Here is a 21,531-nt window from a genome sequence, read left to right on the forward strand (position 1 = left end):
ATTCAGCAAATCAGCAAAAGGAAAGTCAAGAATCAGATGATCAGGGCCTCCCTGGTAGCACAGGCGGTTGAACGCAGCGCTATGAAGCTGTCCGCAGCCTCTGCATTGCTGGTTCGATCCCCGCCGGCTGTGGAGCAATCCACATGGCGCAGCAGAACTCTCCTGTCTTGCCTGCTGCTCCCCTCAGCAGTGTATTTCGTCAGTCTGCCTGTTCTGTTCCCTGTTTTGTCTCTGGTGAGTCCTCTCACCCTCCAGCACATCTGGCCTGTACCCCAGCTCTTGTATAAAAACAAATCTTTAAAAAAAAAAATCAGACGATCACTTGACAAGATTCAGCATCCATTCATTATTTTTTTAAAGATTTATTTATTTATACAAGAACTGGGATACAGTCAGACATGCAGGAGGGTGAGAGGACTCACCAGAGACAGTGCAGGGAGCAGAAAAGGCAGACGGACCAAGACACTGCTGAGGGAAGCAGTGGACGAGGCAGGAGAGTTCTGCTGCACCATGTGGGATTCTCCCTGGCTGGCCAGGAATCGAACCTGTGCTGCAGAGGCTGCAGACAGCTTCATAGCGTGCTGCTCAACCCACTGCGCCACTGAGGAGGCCCCTATTCATTGTTTTTCAAAGATTCTCAGAAATATGGGGATAGAGCGAGTATGCCCCAACATGGCAAAGGCCACCTATGCAGACCCACAGGTGGAATCAGACTCAAGGGCGAGAAAGTGAAGTCTTTCCTCCAAGATCACGCACAGGACAAAGACGTCCACTCTCACCACTGCTGTTCGGGACAGTCCTAGCTGGGTCCAATGGGCAAGAGAAAGATATAAAAGGGAGCCAAGATGGAAAAGAAGGAAAACTAGCACTGTGCAGCGATGTAATAACATGCATAGAAAACCCTAAAAATCCCACTGGAAGCCTGTCAGTAACAATAAGTCAGTTCAGCAAAGTGGAAGGCTATGAAATTAAAGCACAAAGTCGCGGTCCTGGGCAGAATGCTGGGCCGTGGGAGACGGTGTCCTCGCTGGATGACGAGCCCGGCAGGGTGTTAGAGAAGTCAGAAGCTGAGACAGCACGAAGCACCCCTCAGAACTGCCTCCTTCCCGCCCTCCACAGAGATGAGAGAGTTAAAAAGGTACACACCCCAGCTACACCCCATTGGTTCTGCTGCTCTGCAGAGTCCTGCTACTCTTCGAGGGAACTCTACTGGAGAATATTTACACAAATGAAGATCCCCAAAGTATTAAAGGGGGCAACAAAAAACATCAAATTATTAAAAATGTTGGAAATGTTGAGGTTATAACTGCCCTCATTTTGTCTCTTCCGTGTTCAGACTTAACTCGTGAATTCTGCAGGTGAACTTTTGTGCTTGGATTAAAAAAGAGCAAACTGGCGAGGACTATGGCTATGTTTTCCTATTTATTTTAAATCTCAGTTGATACTTTGTCCTAGTACATTTAAAACAAGCAAATTTATTCCTGCTAGGGCTCCACTCAACCCCCACTTTCATCCAACTTTTGATGCGTAACCCACTTTCTCTGTGAAATCGGCAGTAGCAATGCCTGCTTTACACGCGCCGCGCAGTCTGGCCCGGGCCGGCACACGGCCGCAGGGCATCACCTTCGCCGCTGTCGCCACCTCCGCTCACCCAGCTTTGCTCTGGATCCACCCAGAGACCCTTGTGGGGCACAGATGCCCACTCATTAAAAAGCACCCCGTTCCTGACCACACTCACTAGTTTCCCCCACCCCTTTACACTACCAGGGAGGCCTCTTAACACTCCCGAAATCACCATCCCTCGCTCCAGTGCCTGTCACAACACAAGGTCCTGCCTGGCAGCCTGGCGACCTTGGGGGAAGACGCTTCACGCTCTATTTGTTATCTGTAAATGGGGGTTCACATCCATGAGTGAGTGGGGTCAGCCCAGCAAAGGGCTTAAGAGAACTCATTAGAGTTTATGGGCGGGTGGACAGACGGGTGGATGGGTGGGTAGATGGGCAGGCGGGTGGACGGATGATGGGTGGACGGTGGACTGCTGGGTGGGTGGGCAGGTGGGAAAATAAATGCTGGACGGCTGGGTGTGTCTCTTGCCTTGCAGACCCCAGAGCCTTCCACATCCTTGTGACGTAGGCAGGGGAGTGACGTCCCTTGCAAACCAGCCCCTGAGCCAAGTCTCCTGGGGCTGGGTGGTGTTGGTTTCCCCAGTGTACCTGGCCCTGGGATGGAGGCAGCTGGCAGTTGCTCCAGAGGTAAAACTTTTTTTTTTAAAGATTTATTTATTTATGGGGTCTCCCTGGTGATGCAGGCGGTTGAGCACCGCACTATGAAGCTGTCCACAGCCTCTGCAGCGCGGGTTTGATTCCCAGCGGCCGGGAAGCTACCCACAGGGCGCAGCAGACCTCTCCTGTCTCCCCGCTGCTCCCCTCAGCAGTGTATTTTGGTCAGTCTGCCTGTTCTGTTCCCCGCTCTGTCTCTGGTGAGTCCTCTTACCTGCCCCCCACACACACCTCTGGCCTGTACCCCAGTTCTTGTATAAAAATAAATATTAAAAAAAGAGATTTATTTATTTATGCATACAAGAGCTGGGGTACAGGCCAGAGGTGTGGGGGTGGTGAGTGGATACCCGAGACAGAGTGGGGAGCAGAACAGGCAGACTGACTGAAACACACTGCTGAGGGGAGCAGCGGGGAGTCAGGAGAGGTCTGCGGCGCCCTGTGGGTAGCTCCCTGGCCGGGGATCAAACTCCTGCTGCAGTGGCTGGTGACAGCTTCACAGGTTGCCTCTTAAGCCCTCACGCCACCAGGGAAGCCCCAGAGGTGGAACTTGACCCAAGGCTCTGCGTCCACCTCCAGATCCGGCTGGCCAAGGTCCAGGAAGCGTAGCTGAAGAAAAGCCACACCCCACGCCACCGGGGGCGGACCCCCACGCCACACCCATGTCCAGGGTCACTGTGGCCCCCACCCTGGCCTCTGCGGGTGAAGCCAGACCTCCCACCGACACACACGCCCAGTCTGCAGGCCCCCGCCGCAGGCGCGCCCTGGCCACCCCGTGGCCTTCGGGCCTCCCCGTGGCTTCAGGAACCTCGGGAGCAACCTGGTCCTGACGGCTGAGGCGGCCAAGCCCAGAGGCCATCCCGCCGGCATAGCCCTGAGGTGGGCAGAAGCCGGGGGAGGCCCTCGTGGTCCTGTGAGGCGCCCATGGCGATGACAGGGCCGGCGGGGCGCAGTAAGCCGAAAGCCCAGACGGCAGCTCCGGTGGCCTCGTCTGGGCGAGCTCAGGCCAGCAAAGGCGGCTGGGAGGACCCCGCGGGCGGGCGATGTCGCAGGACAGGACACACCGACGCCGGCTCTCACCAAGTGTTTATTGAGCACGTGCCCGCCCACACGAGCCGCCTGGCGATGCCGAGGCACATGCAGCCCCGGGCAGCCCGCCCGCCAGAGGACTCAGGCAGGGGCAAGACACGGCAACACTGTCACGGCACCACTGTCACGGCCACAGGGCACGAGGCAAACTGCGAGTCCGGAGGCAGAAATGGGTGGGGGGCACTGGGCCAGCAGCAGCTCCTCTCCGGGGCCTTTGGACGCCCAGAGCGCAGCCCCACCACTTGCGGAGGCGGCACCCCACTTCCAGCAGCCCACGGATGGTCATCTCCAGATAGGAAAGACCTTCTCTCCAGCCTGCGGAAGACAGAAGAAAACAGCCATCACTTGGTGGGATGGACTCTGGCCTCCCGATTCCCGGGGCGCCTTAGTGCCGGGAAAGGGGTGGCGTCAGGCCGAGACTTTCTAGAGGACAAACCCACGCTCTCCACGTGCGACGGCGCACAGCAGAGCTGAGGTGGGTGCAGCATGAGACCATTCCAGCCAGTGCCGCCGCCCAGCCTTCTTCACCCTGTGCCCATGGGGTACGGCCCAGAGCCCACCCACCCTCTGCCCCACCACCTGCTGCATCGCCAAGACACTGGCCTCTGGGCACCCTCCTGCCCCACAGGAGTGCCCACCCGTCGCGGCCGCTGGGGAGGAAGACCGGCCGGGCCTAGGGGTACGTGGCCACGTGGGCCGGGGCTACAGCCTGCCTGCAGCCGACCGGCATCTTACTCTCTGGGACGCGGGGTCCTGCCCGGAGGTGACAGACCAACTCAGGGCCACGGACATGTGCCTCCTCCACACCGGGTTCCTCCGCAGCACGACGGCCCCCGTGAGCACGTCCCCCGCGAGGACGGGGACCGGCTCGTCCATCATGAACAGCACCTGCTTCCAGTGGGTGGTGCTGCAAGACAGGCGGGGTCAGGGCCCTCCCGGGACGCCAGCCCCGTGCCCTGGCCCTCTGGGACTGGGGACGAGCTGCCAGGACACGCTGGCTCCAGACACCAGCCAGAGTGCGGCCCGGCCCTGTCCAGGTGGCCCAGCCCCACACCCCACACAGGGGTCCCTGTGCCCCACGCAGCTGCGAAGCCGCTCATGCCACCAGCGAGTCGTGGACACCGCACTTCTGCAGAATGGGCCTGAACTCGGGTCACTGGAGAGCTCGCCCCCTCTCCCCCAGCGGCCCTGCCGGTGAGCGCCTGTGGGGCTGCGGTCACGTCCAGCGGCCACGCTGGCTGCCCCCCTCGCCGCCGCGTCCTCCCTGGCCCTGGGCTTCCACAGCCTGCCCCAAGCAGAACCCATGCCCTGCACCCCAACCCTGCCGGTGCATGGACGTGCCCCGCACACACACCCCAGCCTTGCTGGCGACAGCACACACAACGCCCAGGGCTGAGCAGGAGGAGGCAGCCCCGCAGGACACTCTGGGCAGCAGCTCTCTGCTCACAGAAGGACAATGAGGTCTTCCAGACCCCGATGCCAGGGCCAGCATCCCGCCCCAGCATCGCAGCCACCCCTGGGGCTCGCTCAGCGCTGCCTGACCACACGCGAGGCTCCCAAGTCAAGGACGCGTGGTGCTGTCGGGGCCCACAGGGGCCTCCAGCACACAGGCAGGGGAGCTCCGTGAAGCGTCCCACAAACCCTCCTTGACATGTGCTCACCCACTCCCAAGGTCTGAGGGAAACTCTAGAGTCCTGTCAACTGTTTTAGTGTCAACAAATACAAAAACTTGCATCACGAATTCAAATGCTGCAGTCAGAAAGGTTTTGGGCAATACGGGCCTCATTTTCTTAATTTTGCCTCCAAACTTGTGCAGAAAAAACTCTACATAAACAGAAAGTTCCAGGCTGGGTCTTAGGATGCCAAAACCAACTACAGCCTCAGCAGTTCCGTTCACACAGGTTTCTGTGACTCCCAGCCCGAGGGTGTCCACACACCCCAGCGCAGGCCTGGGCTGAGGCCTCAACCCCACTGGACCCTAAACCCGAGCTCTGTGGGAGGGTGCACGCCGGGTGGACAGGCCGCCGCCCGAGGGCCTGCTCCACAACTCACGGGTGGAAGGGTCCCGTGCTCAGCACCAGCTGCGGCTCGTCCTCCTCCAGGTTCTGAAACCGGACACTGAACCAGGCTGTGAATCCGTGCAGCGTGCCGGCCTTCTTCATCTCAAAGCACAGCTCGCCCTTCATCGTCTGTGTTCAAGCAAACCAGTAAGAGTGGTGTCCGCGCACCAGGCAGAGCCGCACCTCCTCCAGGCCGCAGCCCTGCCCTCCACGGGCCAGCGGAGGTGACGGACCCGTCACAGATGCACGACTACCTCTGGGAAAGCAAGCGCTGAGGCTTGTATCATGGACTCAAATGCTGCTGAGTCAGGAAAGGTTTCAGGCAATTTGGGCCTCGTTTTCCTAATTTTTGTGCAAACTTGTGCAGAAAACTCCCTGCATAAACAGAAAGCTCCAGGCTGGGACTGGAGCCAAACTAACGAGATGCCAAAACCAGCACCTCTACAGTTCTGTCCCCAGGTCGCCTGGACCTCCCGCGCCCCCTGGTGGTGACAGAGGGCAAGGCAGGCTCTCGAGGGCTGTCCCCGCGGACCCACCCACAGAGCAGAGCAAACATTTCATTCCCGTTCCATGACGACATGAGGCATCATTTATTTGAACCCCATGCTAAGAATATTAAACATAAATCTAAAAATAAGGGGCCGCATTAAAGAAAACAACAGAAGCATCAACAACAGCCAGGCGAGGACGGGCACGGTGGCCATGAGGAGCATCTGCCCGCGGGGCCGGGCCCTGTGAGGACGCCCCCTCACCTCCAGGTCGGCAATCTGCACGGTCCTCATGTCCAGCTGCAAGATGGTGCTGGGCTCAGAGAGGCAGTCCTCGGGCTTCAGGATGTGGTTGTACTTGGGCTTCGAGAAAAACTCCTTGATGGCGAGGGACCTGGGGGTGCCACAGCAACGGCTCAGGGCCTGACGGACAAGCGCCGCCTTTTTGCACGCGCAGGGCCGCCAGTCACTCCGGCTGGCCGCAGCGTGGGGGACTCACTTGAGGGCGCTGAGGTTGAACTCGTAGGCGTTGTCCCAGAAGAGGACCTTGCTGCGGTAGTCCCGGTCGGCGCTGCAGGGCACCAGGTGCAGCGCGGCCGTGGTCGGCCAGATGACCCCGTCCTCCTTGAGCCACGCGTCCCGGGCGTACAGGATGGACTCGATCATGAACTCAAACTGCTCAGGAGGGAGACACGGTGAGTGGTGCCGGTGCTGCCCATTCCCGCGGCACGCACACGGCTAGGCCTACAGGGCCCACTCGGTGCCCCCTACACCAACACCCCTGGTGCTGCTACGGCCCGAACACGGACCGCCACTCCCGGGCGCGAGCCCCGTCATCACTCAGGCCTGTCCCCTTGTCCAGAGCCCAAGGGTCGCAGGTCCAACTGTCAACAATTCGCTCAGGGCCCTCTGGACCCGCACCCCCTGGCTGAAAACACGACACAGCAAAGCACCCGTCTGGAAGAGCCTCCCGGGGCCACGACCCCCAGCCCCCCAGGCCAGCGGGGGAGGAGCACCCACACCTTGCTGGTTCATGAACACCCTTAGGCAGAACGTGCTCTGGCGTGACACGTGCTCAGTGTGGAGAAGCTGAGAAAACTAGAGGAGCACAAAGGGGGGCAAGCCCAGCACCATGGGAGACGCAGCTATCACCTGGCGGTTTATCTCCAGAGATTTTCCTCACACACAAACACAAACACAAATAATTGTACATGTGTAATTTAAATGTTTTTCTTCCCATTACCATACAGCAATTCGGCTACAACCTGTGGATTTTAACAGGTGCACAGATCTTTATAACGACAACCAGGACCCGAATGCCCCTCCCACCGGGCCCTGGCCTCCCCCGAAGGCTCGCCACATAAACGGGACCGCAGAGCTGTCACCAGAGGTGGCCTTCCCGCGGGGCGCCCACACGGCGTCAGGCCTGTTCCCAGAGCGCGCCTGTCCTGTCCGGCTGTCTCCTGTCATAGGTCAGTGTATGGGCTGCGCTGCCCACTGGCCACCCCACACAGCCTCTGAGCGGGCAGCGAGCAGCCCCCTGCACTGCACGGGGGTGCCAACATCTCTCCACGTGCTCACCTGTCACCCTAAGGTCCCCTCCGACAAAATCTCTACTCAGTCTTTTGCCCACTTCCCCAAGACGCGGGGGTTCTCCCTGCTGCGCCCTGGCAGCCTCTGCAGACTCATGCGCCCCACCAGTGTGCCCCCAGCCCAGCAGGCCGCTCTGGCTCCCAGCACCGGCACCTGCGGAGCGGCGTTCTCCGTTCTGAAGAAGTCAGTTCACCCCGCGCACTTCCACAGGCCGTGGCAGTGCTCTCGGTCACACCTGTCCTCCTGGCCAGCTGGGAGGTGTTCTCCTAGGCTTCTCCTGAAGTTTTATATCTACGCAGTTCCATCTACGGTCTGTGTGTGGTAAATGGCTAAAAGCTGAGCTTCTTCCTTGGCATATGGATGGCCAGCTGCTCCAACACCATTTATCGAAAACTGTTTTTTTTCTATTAAGTTGATTTCACTCCTCTGCTAAAAACCAAAGGAGGGCCTCCCTGGTGGCGCAAGGAGTTAAGTTGCAACACTATCAAGCTATCTGCAGCCTCTGCGGCACGAGTTCTATCCCCTGCCAGAGAGCTACCCACAGGGCGCAGCAGACCTCTATCTCCCCACTGCTCCTCTCAGCAGTGTGTTTCAGTGGATCCATCTGTTCTGCTCCCCACTCTGTCTCTGGGGAGTCCTCGCATCCCCCACACTCTGGCCAGTACCCCAGTTCTTGCATGCATGCATAAATAAATGTTTTTAAAAGGTATCAATAGATCATATTTATAGTTATCTGTTGCTCTTGCCATCTGTGTCTCTCTCTTCACCAACACCACGCTTTCCTAACTACTACAGCTTCATGCTGTTATGAAGTCAGCCAGGGTGATTCTTCAAATGTCCTTCTTTTTTTTTTTAAAGAAACATGTATTTTTATTATTTATTTGTTTGTTGGTTTGTTTATACAAGCACTGGGTAGAGTCAGAAGCGTGGGAGGGTGAGAGAATTCACCAGAGCCAGAGCGGGGAGCAGAGCAGGCAGAAGGACCGAAGGACACTGCTGAGGGGAGCAGCGGGCGGCAGGAGAGGTCTGCGCGCCATGTGGGACCCTCCTCCGGTGGCCGGGGAGCAGCCGGGGATCAAACTGGCGCCGCAGAGGCCGCGGGCAGCTTCGCAACCCAGCGCTCAACCGCTGTGCCACCAGGGAGGCCCCAAATGTCCTTCTTTTAAAAATGGAATCCGCTATTCTGGCTTCTTTACATTAAATTAGATAAAATTTAAATTCTACATAAATTTTACAGTAAGCTTGTCTATAAAGAAATTTCACATGGATTTTGCTGGAATTATATTGGATCTACAGATGAACTGAGAAGGGGTGCCTTTACTAGGAACATTTATTTAGTTCTTCTGTGATTCTCTCATCAACACTGCAGTGTTTCCAGCAAACACACCACACGTGTTCTGTCGGGGTTCCAAGCACCTCACGTTCAGGAGCCCTGGTCAACCACACTGTGCACCACTGGTGTGTAAATTGGGACTGAGTTTTGTGCAGACTTTGTACTCCTATCTGCCTGGACTTTCCTTAGTTCCAGGAAATGGAGCTCTCTTGGGATTTCCAGACCCAGTGCCAGGTGAGGAGACAGGACTGTGACCATGAGCTTCCCGTGGCTCAGGATGGGACTCTCCGAGTGCCCACAACTCCAGAAGGCCCATCATGGGCCACACTTGCCTTTTATCCCCAAGAGCTCCACCAGAGGAGCCTCCTTGGTGGCGTAAGGGGTTAAGCACAGTACTGTGAGGCAATCCACAGCCTCTATAGCACGAGTTCAATCCCCAGCCGGCCAGGGAGCTACCCATGGGGTGCAGCAGACCTCTCCTGTCTCCCGCTGCTCCCCTCAGCAATGGATATCAGTCAATCCACCTATTCTGCTCCCCACTCTGTCTCTGGGGAGTCCTCTCACCCCCGCACCTCTGGCCTGCACCCCAGCTCTTATATGCATAAATACATAAATCTTAAAAAGAATTAAAAAAGGGCCTCCCCGGGGGCGCAGCGGTTGAGCGCTGGGTTGCGAAGCTGCCTGCGGCCTCTGCGGCGCCGTTTCGATCCCCGGCTGCTCCCCGGCCACCGGAGGAGGGTCCCGCATGGCGCGCAGACCTCTCCTGCCGCCCGCTGCTCCCCTCAGCAGTGGACTTCGGTCCTTCTGCCTGCTCTGCTCCCCGCTCTGGCTCTGGTGAATTCTCTCACCCTCCCGCGCTTCTGACTGTACCCAGTGCTTGTATAAATAAATAAATAAATCTTAAAAAAAAAAAAAGAGCGCCACCAAAATCCCAAAGTGAAAACTGGATGAAAATCCCTTGTGCTATTGATACTGGGAGCCGCCTCAGTGGTGGGGAAGTGGGGGAGGGGCAGCAGCAGTGCTGGTCTCTCACCTGCTGCTCCACCCGGCTGTGGCTCCTCAGAGCCCAGCAACCTCCTTTTAGGCTTGCTCCTGGAATTGTAGAACAGACCAATTAGGTGCAAACTATGAGCTGATTGGTGCTAAGTGGTCCAACCAGCCACAGGACTGAAACAAACGGTCTAATCAGCCTTGTGGGTGGAGCACCCTGAGAGAGGATACAAGCCAGGGTCAGAGGCAGCGGAGAGAACATCGTTCCAGCCTCCAAATGAAGAAGGCCCAGAGCTGACCTTGAAAGAAGCAAAGCAGCAGCAGCTACCACCACCAGCCTCCAGAGAGAGGGAAAAGAAGCTGAAGACCTTGTCAGAGATGGGACCTTGGTCCTGTCTCTCCACCCCCTGAAGGGGATTGTCTCTCCTTGGTCCTGTCTCTCCATCCAGGCCCTGGGCCTGGCGTCTCAAAGAGCCGTTTGCTCCTGGTGGCGCCCACTTTCCCGCAAGGAGCCGTGAACACTGGGTGTCTGTGACACTGCCTGTGGGGGACCACTGGTGACCATCCCCACTGGCCAGTGCTATCCAGCACTACTGGTGATGACCATTAGTGCCGCTATCTGGGTGCGGTGGCCACATGAGCTCTTTGTCTCCCATTTGTCAGATAAACCCATGGTAGCTATTCCGGAGCCACGGCCTCGTGCAGCCACACGGGTGACCCACAGACACCGCCCTGTGCTCTCTCAGGACCTGCCTCGGAGGGCGCGAGCCCACAGGCCCTGCTGGACGGCTACAGCCCTTGGCTTTGGTTTTTGGCTGAGCCCATCTGGGGAGGGAAGTTCTGAAATCCAGAGCACGCGCTCACCCGGGCGCACCTCCAGGGCCAGGGCAAAGCGGAGATGCCTGTGAGGGCTTGGTCTCTCTGAGACCTGCTCACAGGACCATGGAGCCCCCCCCCAAGCCATCTTCCCCCACCCCACCCATAGTCTGGCTACACGTCTGTCACCAAGACATCACAGACACACCTAAAGACAAAACACAGAACGTGAAGAGACAGAAGTAGCAGCACCGACCCCGGGGGGGGTCTCAATCACCACATGGGGCACCACAGCAGGAGCAGAGTGTGCCAAGGGCCCTGACGGACACGCGGCCAGCAGGTGGGCGCGGAGGGCAGGGCAGTGGCGCTGGAAGCCCAGAGGGCAAACTGTGACAGGCAAGGAAGCGTGTGAGAGGTTTGGACGTGAAGGACACCACCGAGGAAGATGTGGGCTGGAGGACACGCTGGAAGAGAAGAAGCCTCTGGAACTGAGAGTCACAGAGAACAAGAGTCTGGAAACACAGAAAAGGACCCTGGGGCCCGTGGGGCAGACACAATGGGCGAGACCGACACACAGCAGGCTTTCCAGGGGGAGAAGAAAGAAACAGCAACACTGAAGCAAGACGCCCAGGAGTTCCCCAAATTATAGGCAGACACCACCCCTCAGACCCGGAAGAGGGGGAGTGCCAGGTAGGACAAAAGCTAAAAGAAAGCTGCCCTCAGCCGAGCGCTCTCAAACTATGGCAACTAAGAGAAAAGTCTTAAAGTCACAGGAAGAGAACCCCTCGCTGCCAGGGGGACAAGACAAGCATCACTCCCGACAGTGATGCAGCGCCCACCGAGGGCGAGACCGGCGCCACGCCCCGCCTACCAGCAGGCAGGTCCCCATCCACTCGGACACCAGCACGTCCACCTTCTCTGGCAGCACCACGTCCTCCACCTTCTGCTGGAACACGGTGATGACATCGGCGAAGCCATTCTGCAGGACCAGCTGTCCAGTGTGCTGGGCCATCTCACTGGCCTCCACCGCGTATACCTGCACAGGCATCGCCCCGCCGGGTCAGAACCGGTGCCAGGAGGCCGGCGTGCATGCCCCTGAGCTGCTTCCACCCTCGGCCCCACAGGCAGACCTGTGCACAGCGGCCTCGACGCCCATAGGGCCCGCCTCACTGCTCAGCAGCCACCTGCTGGCTGGGACATGCCTGCCAGGGCAGGAGGGATCCCCATATTGACACTCGGCTGGGGGTGCCCACGGGGTCGCACAAACGTGCACAGAAACACTGCTCCCCTCAGCTGGCTCCGTCTCGCCTGTGCTGCCCCACACCGCTCTGGGGGTGTCTGCACCCACAAAGCTGACGACAGCTCCGCGGCAAGAACACGAGGACGCCCCCAGAACAGATCACAGGGCAGGCGCTGCTCACCGCTCTGGGCCGCGCGTAGTGTGCACAGAAGAGGCTGATGATCCCTGTGCCACAGCCCACATCCAGAATCACTTTATCCTTCAGGGACTCCCTGTTCTGCAGGATGACGTTGTGATATTTGGTTGTCCGTGGTTGGTCTGCCAACATCTCCAGGTGAAGTTTCTAGAAGAAATACAAAGGGATCACACCTGTGACAAGCCAGAGTGTGAGCAGACACCCCCAGGCCCACCCCCCACACGTGAAAATGGAGAAGTTAAAAAAGCAAAAGATCAAACACACCAGCAGAAAAGTAAGATTAGCCAGTGAAACAATGCGATAGAAGTTTCTAGATCCTCCAGCCCCGTGTGGAGCTGCATGCAGCTTCTCCCTCACCCCTCCCTGCCCAAGAGCTGGATGATGGAGATGCAGATGCATAAACATCGTCCCTGGCCTGGATTCCGCCCACGCCCCAGCAGATATGCGGGCCCAGCATCTGCCCCGGGCGGTGGGCCAGCGCAGGCGGTTCTGCAGGGCCGGCGGCCGCCAGTCCTCAGGCCAAGGCGCCCTCTGTGCTTGGCAACAGAAGCCACAGCTCCACTGACCTGACCCTGGTAAGCTCGTGGCCCAGCCATGTCCTGCGGGGAGACACCTGAAACCTGAGCGCACGTGCCATGGGGCCACCGCGGGAGCAAAGGAGGGCCCCTCCAGACAAAGGTCAGAGGCCACGTGCCCTCCCAGAGCCCGCCCCTTAGGTCAGCCAGCAGGAAACACAGCCTGCCACCAGCGCAGCTGAGGGGCACACTGACCCAGGCCACCCGGACCACAGCAGCAGGCTAGAGGGGCGGGCCCTAGGAGGCGCCTCACCGAGCGGGCACTGAAGAGCAAGGCTGAGGCAGAGGTCCCCAGTGGACAGGCAAGCCCTGCGATCCTGCCTACCCCACCTAGCCAGGGAGGCTCGTGGCTGGGAGGCAAAGGCCTGCGGACCAGAGAGTGGGGCTCACGTGGCCCCCCAGTGGTCACACAAAGAACAAGCCCAGGGACCCAGAGGGCCAGGCCAGTTCTCAGGTACTCAGGGGTTACATAATTCTAAATATTTTGTTCCTCACAGAAGAGCTTCAAAACACACAAATCAGAAACGAATAGAATGTAAACAAATGCCAGCCACAGGGAAGCTCCGGACACCCTCTGTCAGCAGCTGACAGCTGTGGGCAAATCCCAGCAGGGGCCCAGGACAGGGCTGTCGCCCGCACCCAGCACCCACGAGAAGGCCAGAGTGAGTGAGCGCATCAGCAGCCCGACAGAAAGCCCTGCAGTCAGAGAGCGGAGGCAGGTTGGGAAGGGGCAAGGCCAGTGCTCCAGACACCACGTCTCCCCAGCTCAAGTCCTTCCGGGCGGCAGCAACGGACCTGGTGTGGCAAGGGGAGCGCGACAAACGACCACGTTAGCTCTAAAAGCAAGGCTGGCCATGAAAACGCTAAGAACCAGGACTGCTGGGGCCAGCTCTGTAGACAAAAGGCTACTGAGGGGAAAGGCTAATCTGCAGGATGAAGAGGACAAGCAGCCAGTCCCGATTCCGACACAGCGCCGAGGAGCCGACGCGGGGGCGGCCCTGTCCCTCAGGGAACAGCAGGTCGTCCCTGGGTGACGCCGCTGGGGCCGCAGTGACCAAGCCAGACGTCTGCCTGATTCTCCCAGCAAGTGAATTCAGACTGATTTAAACACTTCATTATTAAAAATGGAGCCACAGGCATCCCCAAAGCAGGCGTGGAAATCTGCAATTTTGGCATGAAGGAGGCCTTCAGAGTAGGACGCAAGACACAGACACCCCAGAAAAAGACAACTTCATCAGACAAGGTTCTGCCTGGGAAGGGAATCACAAGGCTGCATGTACTGCTCGTTGAACAAAAGATGGAAAGGAATCAAAAGAAAAATGGGCAAATCATATGAAAGTTTACCAAAACAAGAAGAAATACAAAAGCCAGGAAGTATGAAAGGTGACCAAGCTCGCATCAGAGTGGGCACCCGCGTCAAGACAGCACATCCCGTCGCCCAGACCGGCCTCCTGCAGCCTCGCCTGACCTGCCTCCTGGCCACCTGGCCCCGGAAACTGCTGGCACCGCAGGTGCCCCAGTCTGACTCCAGGGACCAGCTCCCCGACTTCCTTGAGCTCCACCGTCTATACATGCGTTATGAACACCCTCGACACTGCCTTGTGCTTTCATAATTGAGCCAAGTGTTATTCTTTGATGTCTTGCTTCTTTCACTCAACGGTATGTTTGTAACATTCATCTACAGGAATCTGTTTTTACCTAGTTTTAAAATATGAACAGAAAAGTGGATCTTTATTCAAAATGAACTGAAAGAAACTAGTAAGTGGTTGAATGGCACTAATATTGACTTACTTAACTTCTTGTATTTTACTTTTAAAGTAAAATTTATGTATTATTATTTCAACCCCCTAACCTCACTACTCAATCTTTTTAAACAAGGGTCAACACCATGGCCCTGCCTATAATTTTTAGTGGCTTTTAAAAATCAGAGCAAGAAAATACCATGAAGTTCAAATGTCAGGGTTGCCAGGAGCCGCGCTCATGTCCCCATGAGCCCCAGGGCCATGCTCGCCTGCACCCGCAGGGCCTCACGCAGAGGCTGCCAGTACAAGGAGCAACTGATCTTTGACAAGTGGGAACTTAGAGCCAGAGAGCAGAAGCCGCGCAGCCGCCGAGGGGCACGGGCAGGCGGTACCAGGGTCCCGTAGCTGCCGAAGTACTCCTCGTCCTGCCATGAGTCCTCGGGCTCGCAGTCCTCCAGCTGCTTCCCCAGATGGTTGGCCGGGATGTACCCGCAGGCCCCCGCACGCTCGCCCCACCACCAGTCAGCGGTCGTCTGTCTCAGGATGAGAATTTTTTCTCCTCTCAAAAAACTGAGCTGGTGAAAAACAGAGAAGTGAGGATTCAAGGAAGACCGGCAGCTGGCATTTCCACAGCGGCTCAAGGACAACTCCCCCAGCGCCGGGGCCCAAATCCCAGCCACTTTAAAAAGCAACTGTGAAAATTAAAGGAAGTTCGGGTGAGGAGAACCTGCAGAGGGCGCGCTCCCTTCAGTGCTTTAAATGTCCCCACTCCGCTGACCTCCAGGTGTTTAGTTTCAGGTGTTCCTCGCTGACAGTCGACTTGTTAACCTCCAAACGTCCAGTTCCTTGCACCAGACAACTGGCCCCTTTACCCGGCTTAGCCCCCTCCTCCCCGCCCCCGCTGGTAACCACCAGTGGATCTTATCCTACAAGTTTGTGTTTTATTTATTTATTCAAGATTGATTTATTTATGCATACAAGAACTGGGGTACAGGCCCGAGGTGTGGGGGGGGCGGTGAGAGGATTCACAGAGTGGGGAATGAAACCCCTTGATTTCACTAGCTAGGAAGGCTCTGAACCAAGGCCCCATGCAAGGCTCCCGAGCCCTCCTCACCTGGGGCCCTGGTTGGGTGGGCGGCGTCACGCAGGCTGGAGGAGAAGCCCACCCAGGCCTCTCCCACCCTAGCTCGGGAGTGACTCTGCTAGACTCGCTGCAGCCACCGGTCACCTGCGGCTGGAGCCACAGACCAAGTGTCACCGGGCCCGCGCCTAGCAGCCTACCTGCGTCTCGTCCGGGGCAGCGTAGTCGGCGATGGCCACAAACTCCTCAGGGTAAAGGGCCCCCTGGGTCCGCTCGTCCTCACCACACTCAGCCAGCTCAGCGCCCTCCTGCTCCGTCGGGGGAGAAGAAGACAGTGAGCTCTGCTCTGCTCTTCCTTTCTTTGCCACAGCTCATCAGAATGGTCCCAACCAGGTTTCATGACCAAGTTTTTATCACTCAAGCAATTTTGGGGATCCTCCCTAGCGGAACAGTGGCTCTCATCTTGCCTCTGCCTCTACTTTCTGTCTCTAGGATCAAATGATTCTCTGGGAAGCAAAAACCAAGGTCTCCGCCTCACCGCCGCACCGAGGAGGGCTGCACTGTTCGTCCGTTCAACCAGTGCCAGGCTCGGCCCTCACGCCAGGCCTGAGGCAGCCAGGGCGTGGCGCGTGGGGTCACCGCCCTCACACAAAGTCAGAGTCCTAAGAAGAACGGGGACGGTCCCGGGTGTTTGGCATGAAAAATATAACGTAAAAGGCAAGAACAGCACAATAACATGACTTGCATCCAACAGCGAGCATCAGGGAAACGAAAAGGAAGCAGCCCTTCACACCCATCCTCGTGACTCGTCTCCACAAGGCCCTGGAACAGGTGTCCGGCCAGGTCTCCAGGGACCGGTATGCCCAAGGACAGCTGAGGGCCGGGGGATGTGGCCCCACCGCCGTGGACATGTGTGGCTCAGGCCCCAGAAGGCTGCCGGCCCGGCCACTGCCAGCAGTGCTCCTCCCCCGGGCAGGCAGCTCCTCCCCAGGCCAGGCCCCTGAGCAACGCCACCCGCTGAGCTCATGGCCTCCAGACCCGCCTGCATGGACACAACAGCCCGCTGGCCGAGAAGGTGTGCAAGTCCTGGCGCATGAGGCAGTGTTGGGGACTGCACAGCAGGGACTTGGGGACGGGGAGGGAGGCGGCTGAGATCAGAGCAGAGACACTCAGGAGGGCTGAGGAGGGCGGTTGCTCTCAGGAGACCTGGGCCAGGGGAGATAGAGAGAGCAGCTCGGAGATGGTGCATCTGCCGGAGGAGGACGGCCCCTGGGAGAAAGCCAGTCTCACAACGGGGTGATGAGATTCCAGAACAGCGAGGAAAGGTTTAAATACCCCGAGACCCAGGCCCACGATGGCGTCCGAGCACAGCGTCCCTGGGTGTCCTGACTTTCTTCCTTAGAATAAACGGTTCTCTGCTTTCTGGAAAAAATTTCTGTCTCTGCTGACTTCTCTGCAATGTCTGCGGATTCCTTGACAGTTCGTGGGACGAGAACCTGTGGTGGCTCGGGGGCTAGAGGAACAGCGCAGCCCAGCGTCGCAGGGGCGCGGACACGGAGGGCAGAAGACAGCCATGCAGGCCGCCAAGCTTTTTACACGAGCTGGCAGGCTTGACCTCACATCTCAGGGACTCAGCAACATGGCACCCGGGAGCCCTGGCTGGCCCAGCTCCCCTGGGCGACAGCCACATGCACCCTGCAGTCACCCTGTGTGGCAGCCCTGACCGCAGGCCATCGAGGGGCGCATTTTTCCCTCACACGCACCTCGCGGGTTCTGTAACTAAGAGTCACAGGGCAAGCGGTCAGCTTCCAGGGCCAGGAGGCTCCAGAAATGGGGCAGCAAATCCAAAGAGGACTGACCAGACACCCACAAAAGCGAGGCCAGTCAGGGCCTAACAGTGAGGCGAAACGCAGAGGGCAACAGTCAGGAGGCCGGATGGAAGGACAGACTGGCCGCCCCCCTGCCCGGCTAAGACCAGAGCCACCAAAAGCCCCAAAACCAGGGCCATGGGCTCACGCCCCCTCCTGCCCACACCGAGGCCGGCCCGACGGCACAGGGCGGGGTATGTGGGCCTCCCCGCGGCTGCACACGGCCTCGGCCCGGGAACAGCCACCGTGGGTTTGTCTCACCCATGGGAGAGAGAGCGCACCGTGGCCCCAAGGGGCGGCCACCTCGCCCCAGAGAGTCCCCAGAAGCACAAGCAGAGCACCGGCCACCTGTCAGCATGGTGGGCAGCACTGGCCAGGGGGACGGTCACCACTGATCCCCCGGAGAGACTGGTAAGGGGAACTGACTTGGAGGATTCTCATATTGTGAAAGATCTGGGAAAGAAAGACTGGGATGGGCTATGGCGCAGGTCAGTTTTCTGGGTAGCAGTGAGAGGGACAGCTGAATGGCCAACGGCAGACACGCGGGGTGTTTGGCATGAAAAATATAACGTACCTCACTGACCCAAAAGGGCAGGCGTGGAGAAAGATACAAAGAACGTGACAAACAGAGCCGGGCAGCAGGATGGCAGACTTAACCACATAAGTCCTGACGGAAGAAGCGGATGGACCAGACATGCCGTTGGAAGGGCACGCTGCCACCAGGAGGAGGACACACCTGACGCACAAGTCAGCAAGGAATCTGAAACAGCAAGATGCTGCTTCCAGTCCCTCAGCCTGGCCAGAACTGGACAGCCTGGCACCTCCAGAGTCAGCACCCCCAGCAACACCGGCAGGTGATGGGCAGAGCCCTCCCAGTGTGGCAAGAAGTGCCCACCTGCACTGGCACCACTGGGCACCAGCGGGTGTTCAAGGGGCGGCGTTTGACAGACACGGGTACAAGAGTCGGCGGGCGGGGGGGGGGGGGGGGGGCAGGGAAGGAAACGTGGCTCACCTCCCGGACAACAGAGGGCGCAGCACACGCCACACACCCCATGAAGAGACCCACTGCAGGGCACCCCACAGACCCGAACTAGCCCTTTACTCACACAGCAAGGACAAGCCCCCCCAAAGTAACATCGGGGAGAGCAGCAAACTGCCCGACAGAGAGAGAGACAGAGAGACAGACAAAGAGAAAGGAGTTAAATTCTGGAGGTAATTCCGGAGGTAAATTCCGAAAGCATACCCGGGCGTCAGTCCCGGTGCGGTGGAAGATGAAAAGCACTGGAAGATGGAAACGGCGCCACCACACAGAGACCAAGTCACAGACCAGCCCAGCGGCTGCCCCTGGGGACAGCACAGGACCGGGCTGGGGAACAAACCCCATCTGTGGTTAGTTATCTTCATAGATAAGCATCACACAGACAATGCTCTAAAGTACATACAACAAAAAGGTAACAGATCTTCAATTCGGTGTGATATATGCTTGATGTTTGCAATTTTACTCTGTAAATTTACTAGTATCTTTTAAATTTCTCAAACGGAAATTGAGAGATCCACGGATTAAAACATTTTAGAATTTCAAGAAACAGATGAATGGAATCACCCGCCTACATTTTTGACTCTTTAACAACAGGGGTTTAGCTGAACTCTAATAGGTGAAATCTGTGTATAGCTTTGACTCCCCCAAAACTTAACTGTGGTGCTCCCTCAAAGGGCTGGACCCTCAGCACCCATCCCCATCCCAAAATTCGATGATGCTCAAGGCCCTACAGCGGGCCCACGGCCAGGTCTTCCTGTGGATTCAACAACCCACGACTGCAGTTGGTTGAACCCGTGAACGAGGCCCTCAACAGAAGAAAACGTTCCTGTAAGTGCACCCACACAGTTCAAAGCCGCGCTGTCCAAGGATCATTACACTGAAATAACTGACATCACACACTGGAGCGTTTGATTTTTTAAAAAACACTGTGGTCGTATTCATTTGGGTTTCAGCGTTACATAATCAACATTTTTTAATATTTAAGGACGACTTTTTTACCACTGACTTGAATGAAACTTTGTGTCCAAGGCACCGTGAATGAAGACTTAAGTCTTCCCCAATGTGTCAAGCCTGCCCTGGACCAGTTACGACTGGGAATGAGAGTAGTGCTGGCTGCTCCAGTGCAGGCACCAGGGAGGAGCCCCAGATTCCTGGGCCAATTCAGTAGCCACCGCCCTGCCTGCACCCCGGTTACCTTAGGCCCCCTTGCTGAGTGGCCACCTGAAGGTCCAGGGGCAGCTACCCAAGGCCCCACCCTTGGGTTACCTGGGAGTCGCTGCCGTTACCTGGGAGTCGCTGCCGGCCCCGGCCCCTGAAGTCGCCATCCTGACCCGAGGCTGTGCCGCATAACTGCCGCTGTCAGTGTGGCCTGTCCCCCTCCATTTCCACTTTGAAAAAGAGAATGAGAAAGTGGCTGTTACGCTGCCTTTAATTAAGGTCGCTGAAGTTCACAGGCAAAGGGGACGGGGTGCCGGGTGGGCGTGCCCTGGTAACGCCTGAAGAGGAGCCTGTCCTTCCACAGTGCAACGTCACTGCAATGAAAACTTACAGAAGAAATGAAATTTATAAACGTGATTCTTCCCAAAGCAATGCATTGATGAATTTCTCATTTCACACAGTGCTTTCTTCACCGTCTGCAAGGCGAGGCCCTTGCTCGGTGGAAGCTGGTTTCCGGAGACCGCTCGCCAGCTGGGGAGCCCCCGGGGCGCCCCCTCCAGTTGCAGCCTCCCGGGAAGCGACTCCAGCGGCTGCCAGAGGCGTTTCCCGCCGAAGGTCGGGGCTCACGCTGCCCTGAACGCGCGTTTTCTCTAGGCGCGTCTCAGTTTCTAGCAGGCCCGACGCCCCCGGCACCTGCACTGGCAGCCGCTGACCACACGCGCCGCGTTCTCCTGGGCGGACGCTTCCTGGGGGCGGAGGGGGCGGGGCGGCGGGGCGCCGGGCGGGGCGGCTGGGTGCGGCTCGCGCGAGGGGGAGCGACCGGACGCAGGCCCAGGGGCAGGGGACGGGATTGGCTGCGAGGGAGGGCGCTGCCGGCGGGGCGGGGGCGCGCCGCGGGGGCGGCCACGGGAGGGGCTGGGCGAGGCGCTGCGGGCGTGGCCCGGCGAGGGCGCGGCCGGGAGGGCGTGGCCACAGCGGCGGGGCGTGGCTGGAGGGCGTGGCCACAGCGCCGGGGCGGGAGGGTGTGGCCACAGCGCCGGGCGGGGCTGGAAGGGCGTGGCCACAGCGCCGGGGCGGGGCCGGGAGGGCGTGGCCACAGCGCCGGGGCGGGGCCGGGAGGGCGCGGCGTCCGGGGTTCGCCGCCTGAACGCGGCGGGGCAGGGGCGGGGCAGGGGCCGGGAAACCTCGAGAGGGGCGGCGGCCCCGGTCTTCCGCTGACGCGCAGAGCGAGGGCCCCTGGTCCGGACTGTGCTGCCTCTCGCGCGGCCCAGCGCCGGCACTGGCCGCCTGGAAACCTACCTCAGACGCGTCTCCGCCGAGGAGCGTGTCCGCGCCGCCAGCGCAGAGGGGCGGACGGTGCCTGCGAGCAGCTCGAGCCGCCGCCCTCGGCCCGCGCAGGCGCACTGCGTGGCTGTGCGCGGCGAAGGCTCCGCCCCGGCCCGGGCCCCGCGCAGGCGCAGATCGTGCGTACGCCGCGGCCCTACGGAGAGCCCCCGCCACCCTCTGACCTGCGCAGGCGCAGTGAGCTCAGCCTGGTGGGCCTGAAGGCCCTGGCCTGAGCGGAGCGTCTCGCGCCTGCGCACTTCCAGACCCCGCCGCGCCTCGCCTTCGCGCGAGCGGACGCTGCGCCCCAGAGCGCGGGCTGGGCCGGGACCCGGCGGCCGGGCTGGAGAGGGCGGGGCCCGCGGTGGGCGGGGACCTGGGGCGGGGCCACGAGGAGGGGGAGGGCGGGAGGGGCCACAGCGGCCCTGGGACTGGGGAGCAGGACCGCGCCTTCTCCCGAAGTCCTGGCAGCGGCTCGGCCGCCCTCCATCCAGGCCACCGGGACACAGCCCAGCCGCCGGAGCCGCGGCCGCGATGTCCGCCGTGGGAGGCCGGCCCCCCCGCGGTGCGGCGGAGACGCCGTCCTCTCCAGCAGCCCGGGCCTCGCCGGGCCCGGCCCGGAGGGAAGACGGGCGGGGCGCGCGAGGCGAGGGGCACCAGGCAG

General features: G+C 59.2%; 1 protein-coding gene across 1 annotated transcript; it reads right to left on the minus strand.

Moving 5' to 3' along the window:
- Positions 1-3,600: 3,600 nt before the first annotated feature.
- On the minus strand, positions 3,601-20,931 carry PRMT2 (protein arginine methyltransferase 2). Its single transcript, XM_037524827.2, has 11 exons — positions 20,844-20,931; positions 19,673-19,774; positions 15,680-15,787; positions 14,791-14,973; positions 12,067-12,228; positions 11,517-11,681; positions 6,413-6,588; positions 6,178-6,307; positions 5,418-5,554; positions 4,101-4,272; positions 3,601-3,680 (listed from the first exon to the last, which is right to left on the minus strand). The coding sequence occupies exons 2-11, from the start codon at positions 19,709-19,711 to the stop codon at positions 3,648-3,650; spliced, it is 1,305 nt and encodes a 434-aa protein (XP_037380724.1). The 5' UTR covers positions 19,712-19,774; positions 20,844-20,931; the 3' UTR covers positions 3,601-3,647.
- Positions 20,932-21,531: the final 600 nt, after the last annotated feature.

The sequence above is a fragment of the Talpa occidentalis genome, unplaced genomic scaffold (genome assembly GCF_014898055.3).
Source record: "Talpa occidentalis isolate TD23 unplaced genomic scaffold, MPIMG_talOcc4v2.1 talOcc4.4, whole genome shotgun sequence".
NCBI classification, from domain to species: Eukaryota; Metazoa; Chordata; class Mammalia; order Eulipotyphla; family Talpidae; genus Talpa; species Talpa occidentalis.

What these genes read in the sequence shown, in the direction of transcription:
- PRMT2 (XM_037524827.2), bottom strand. Translation starts at nt 19,711, where the DNA reads ATGGCGACTTCAGGGGCCGGGGCCGGCAGCGACTCCCAG. An exon ending in TCGGCAGCTACGGGACCCTG is followed by an intron (nt 12,229 to 14,790) that starts GTACCGCCTGCC and finishes TATTTCTTCTAG; the next exon opens with AAACTTCACCTGGAGATGTT. An exon ending in GGATGGGGACCTGCCTGCTG is followed by an intron (nt 6,589 to 11,516) that starts GTAGGCGGGGCG and finishes CCTCCTGAGCAG; the next exon opens with TTTGAGTTCATGATCGAGTC.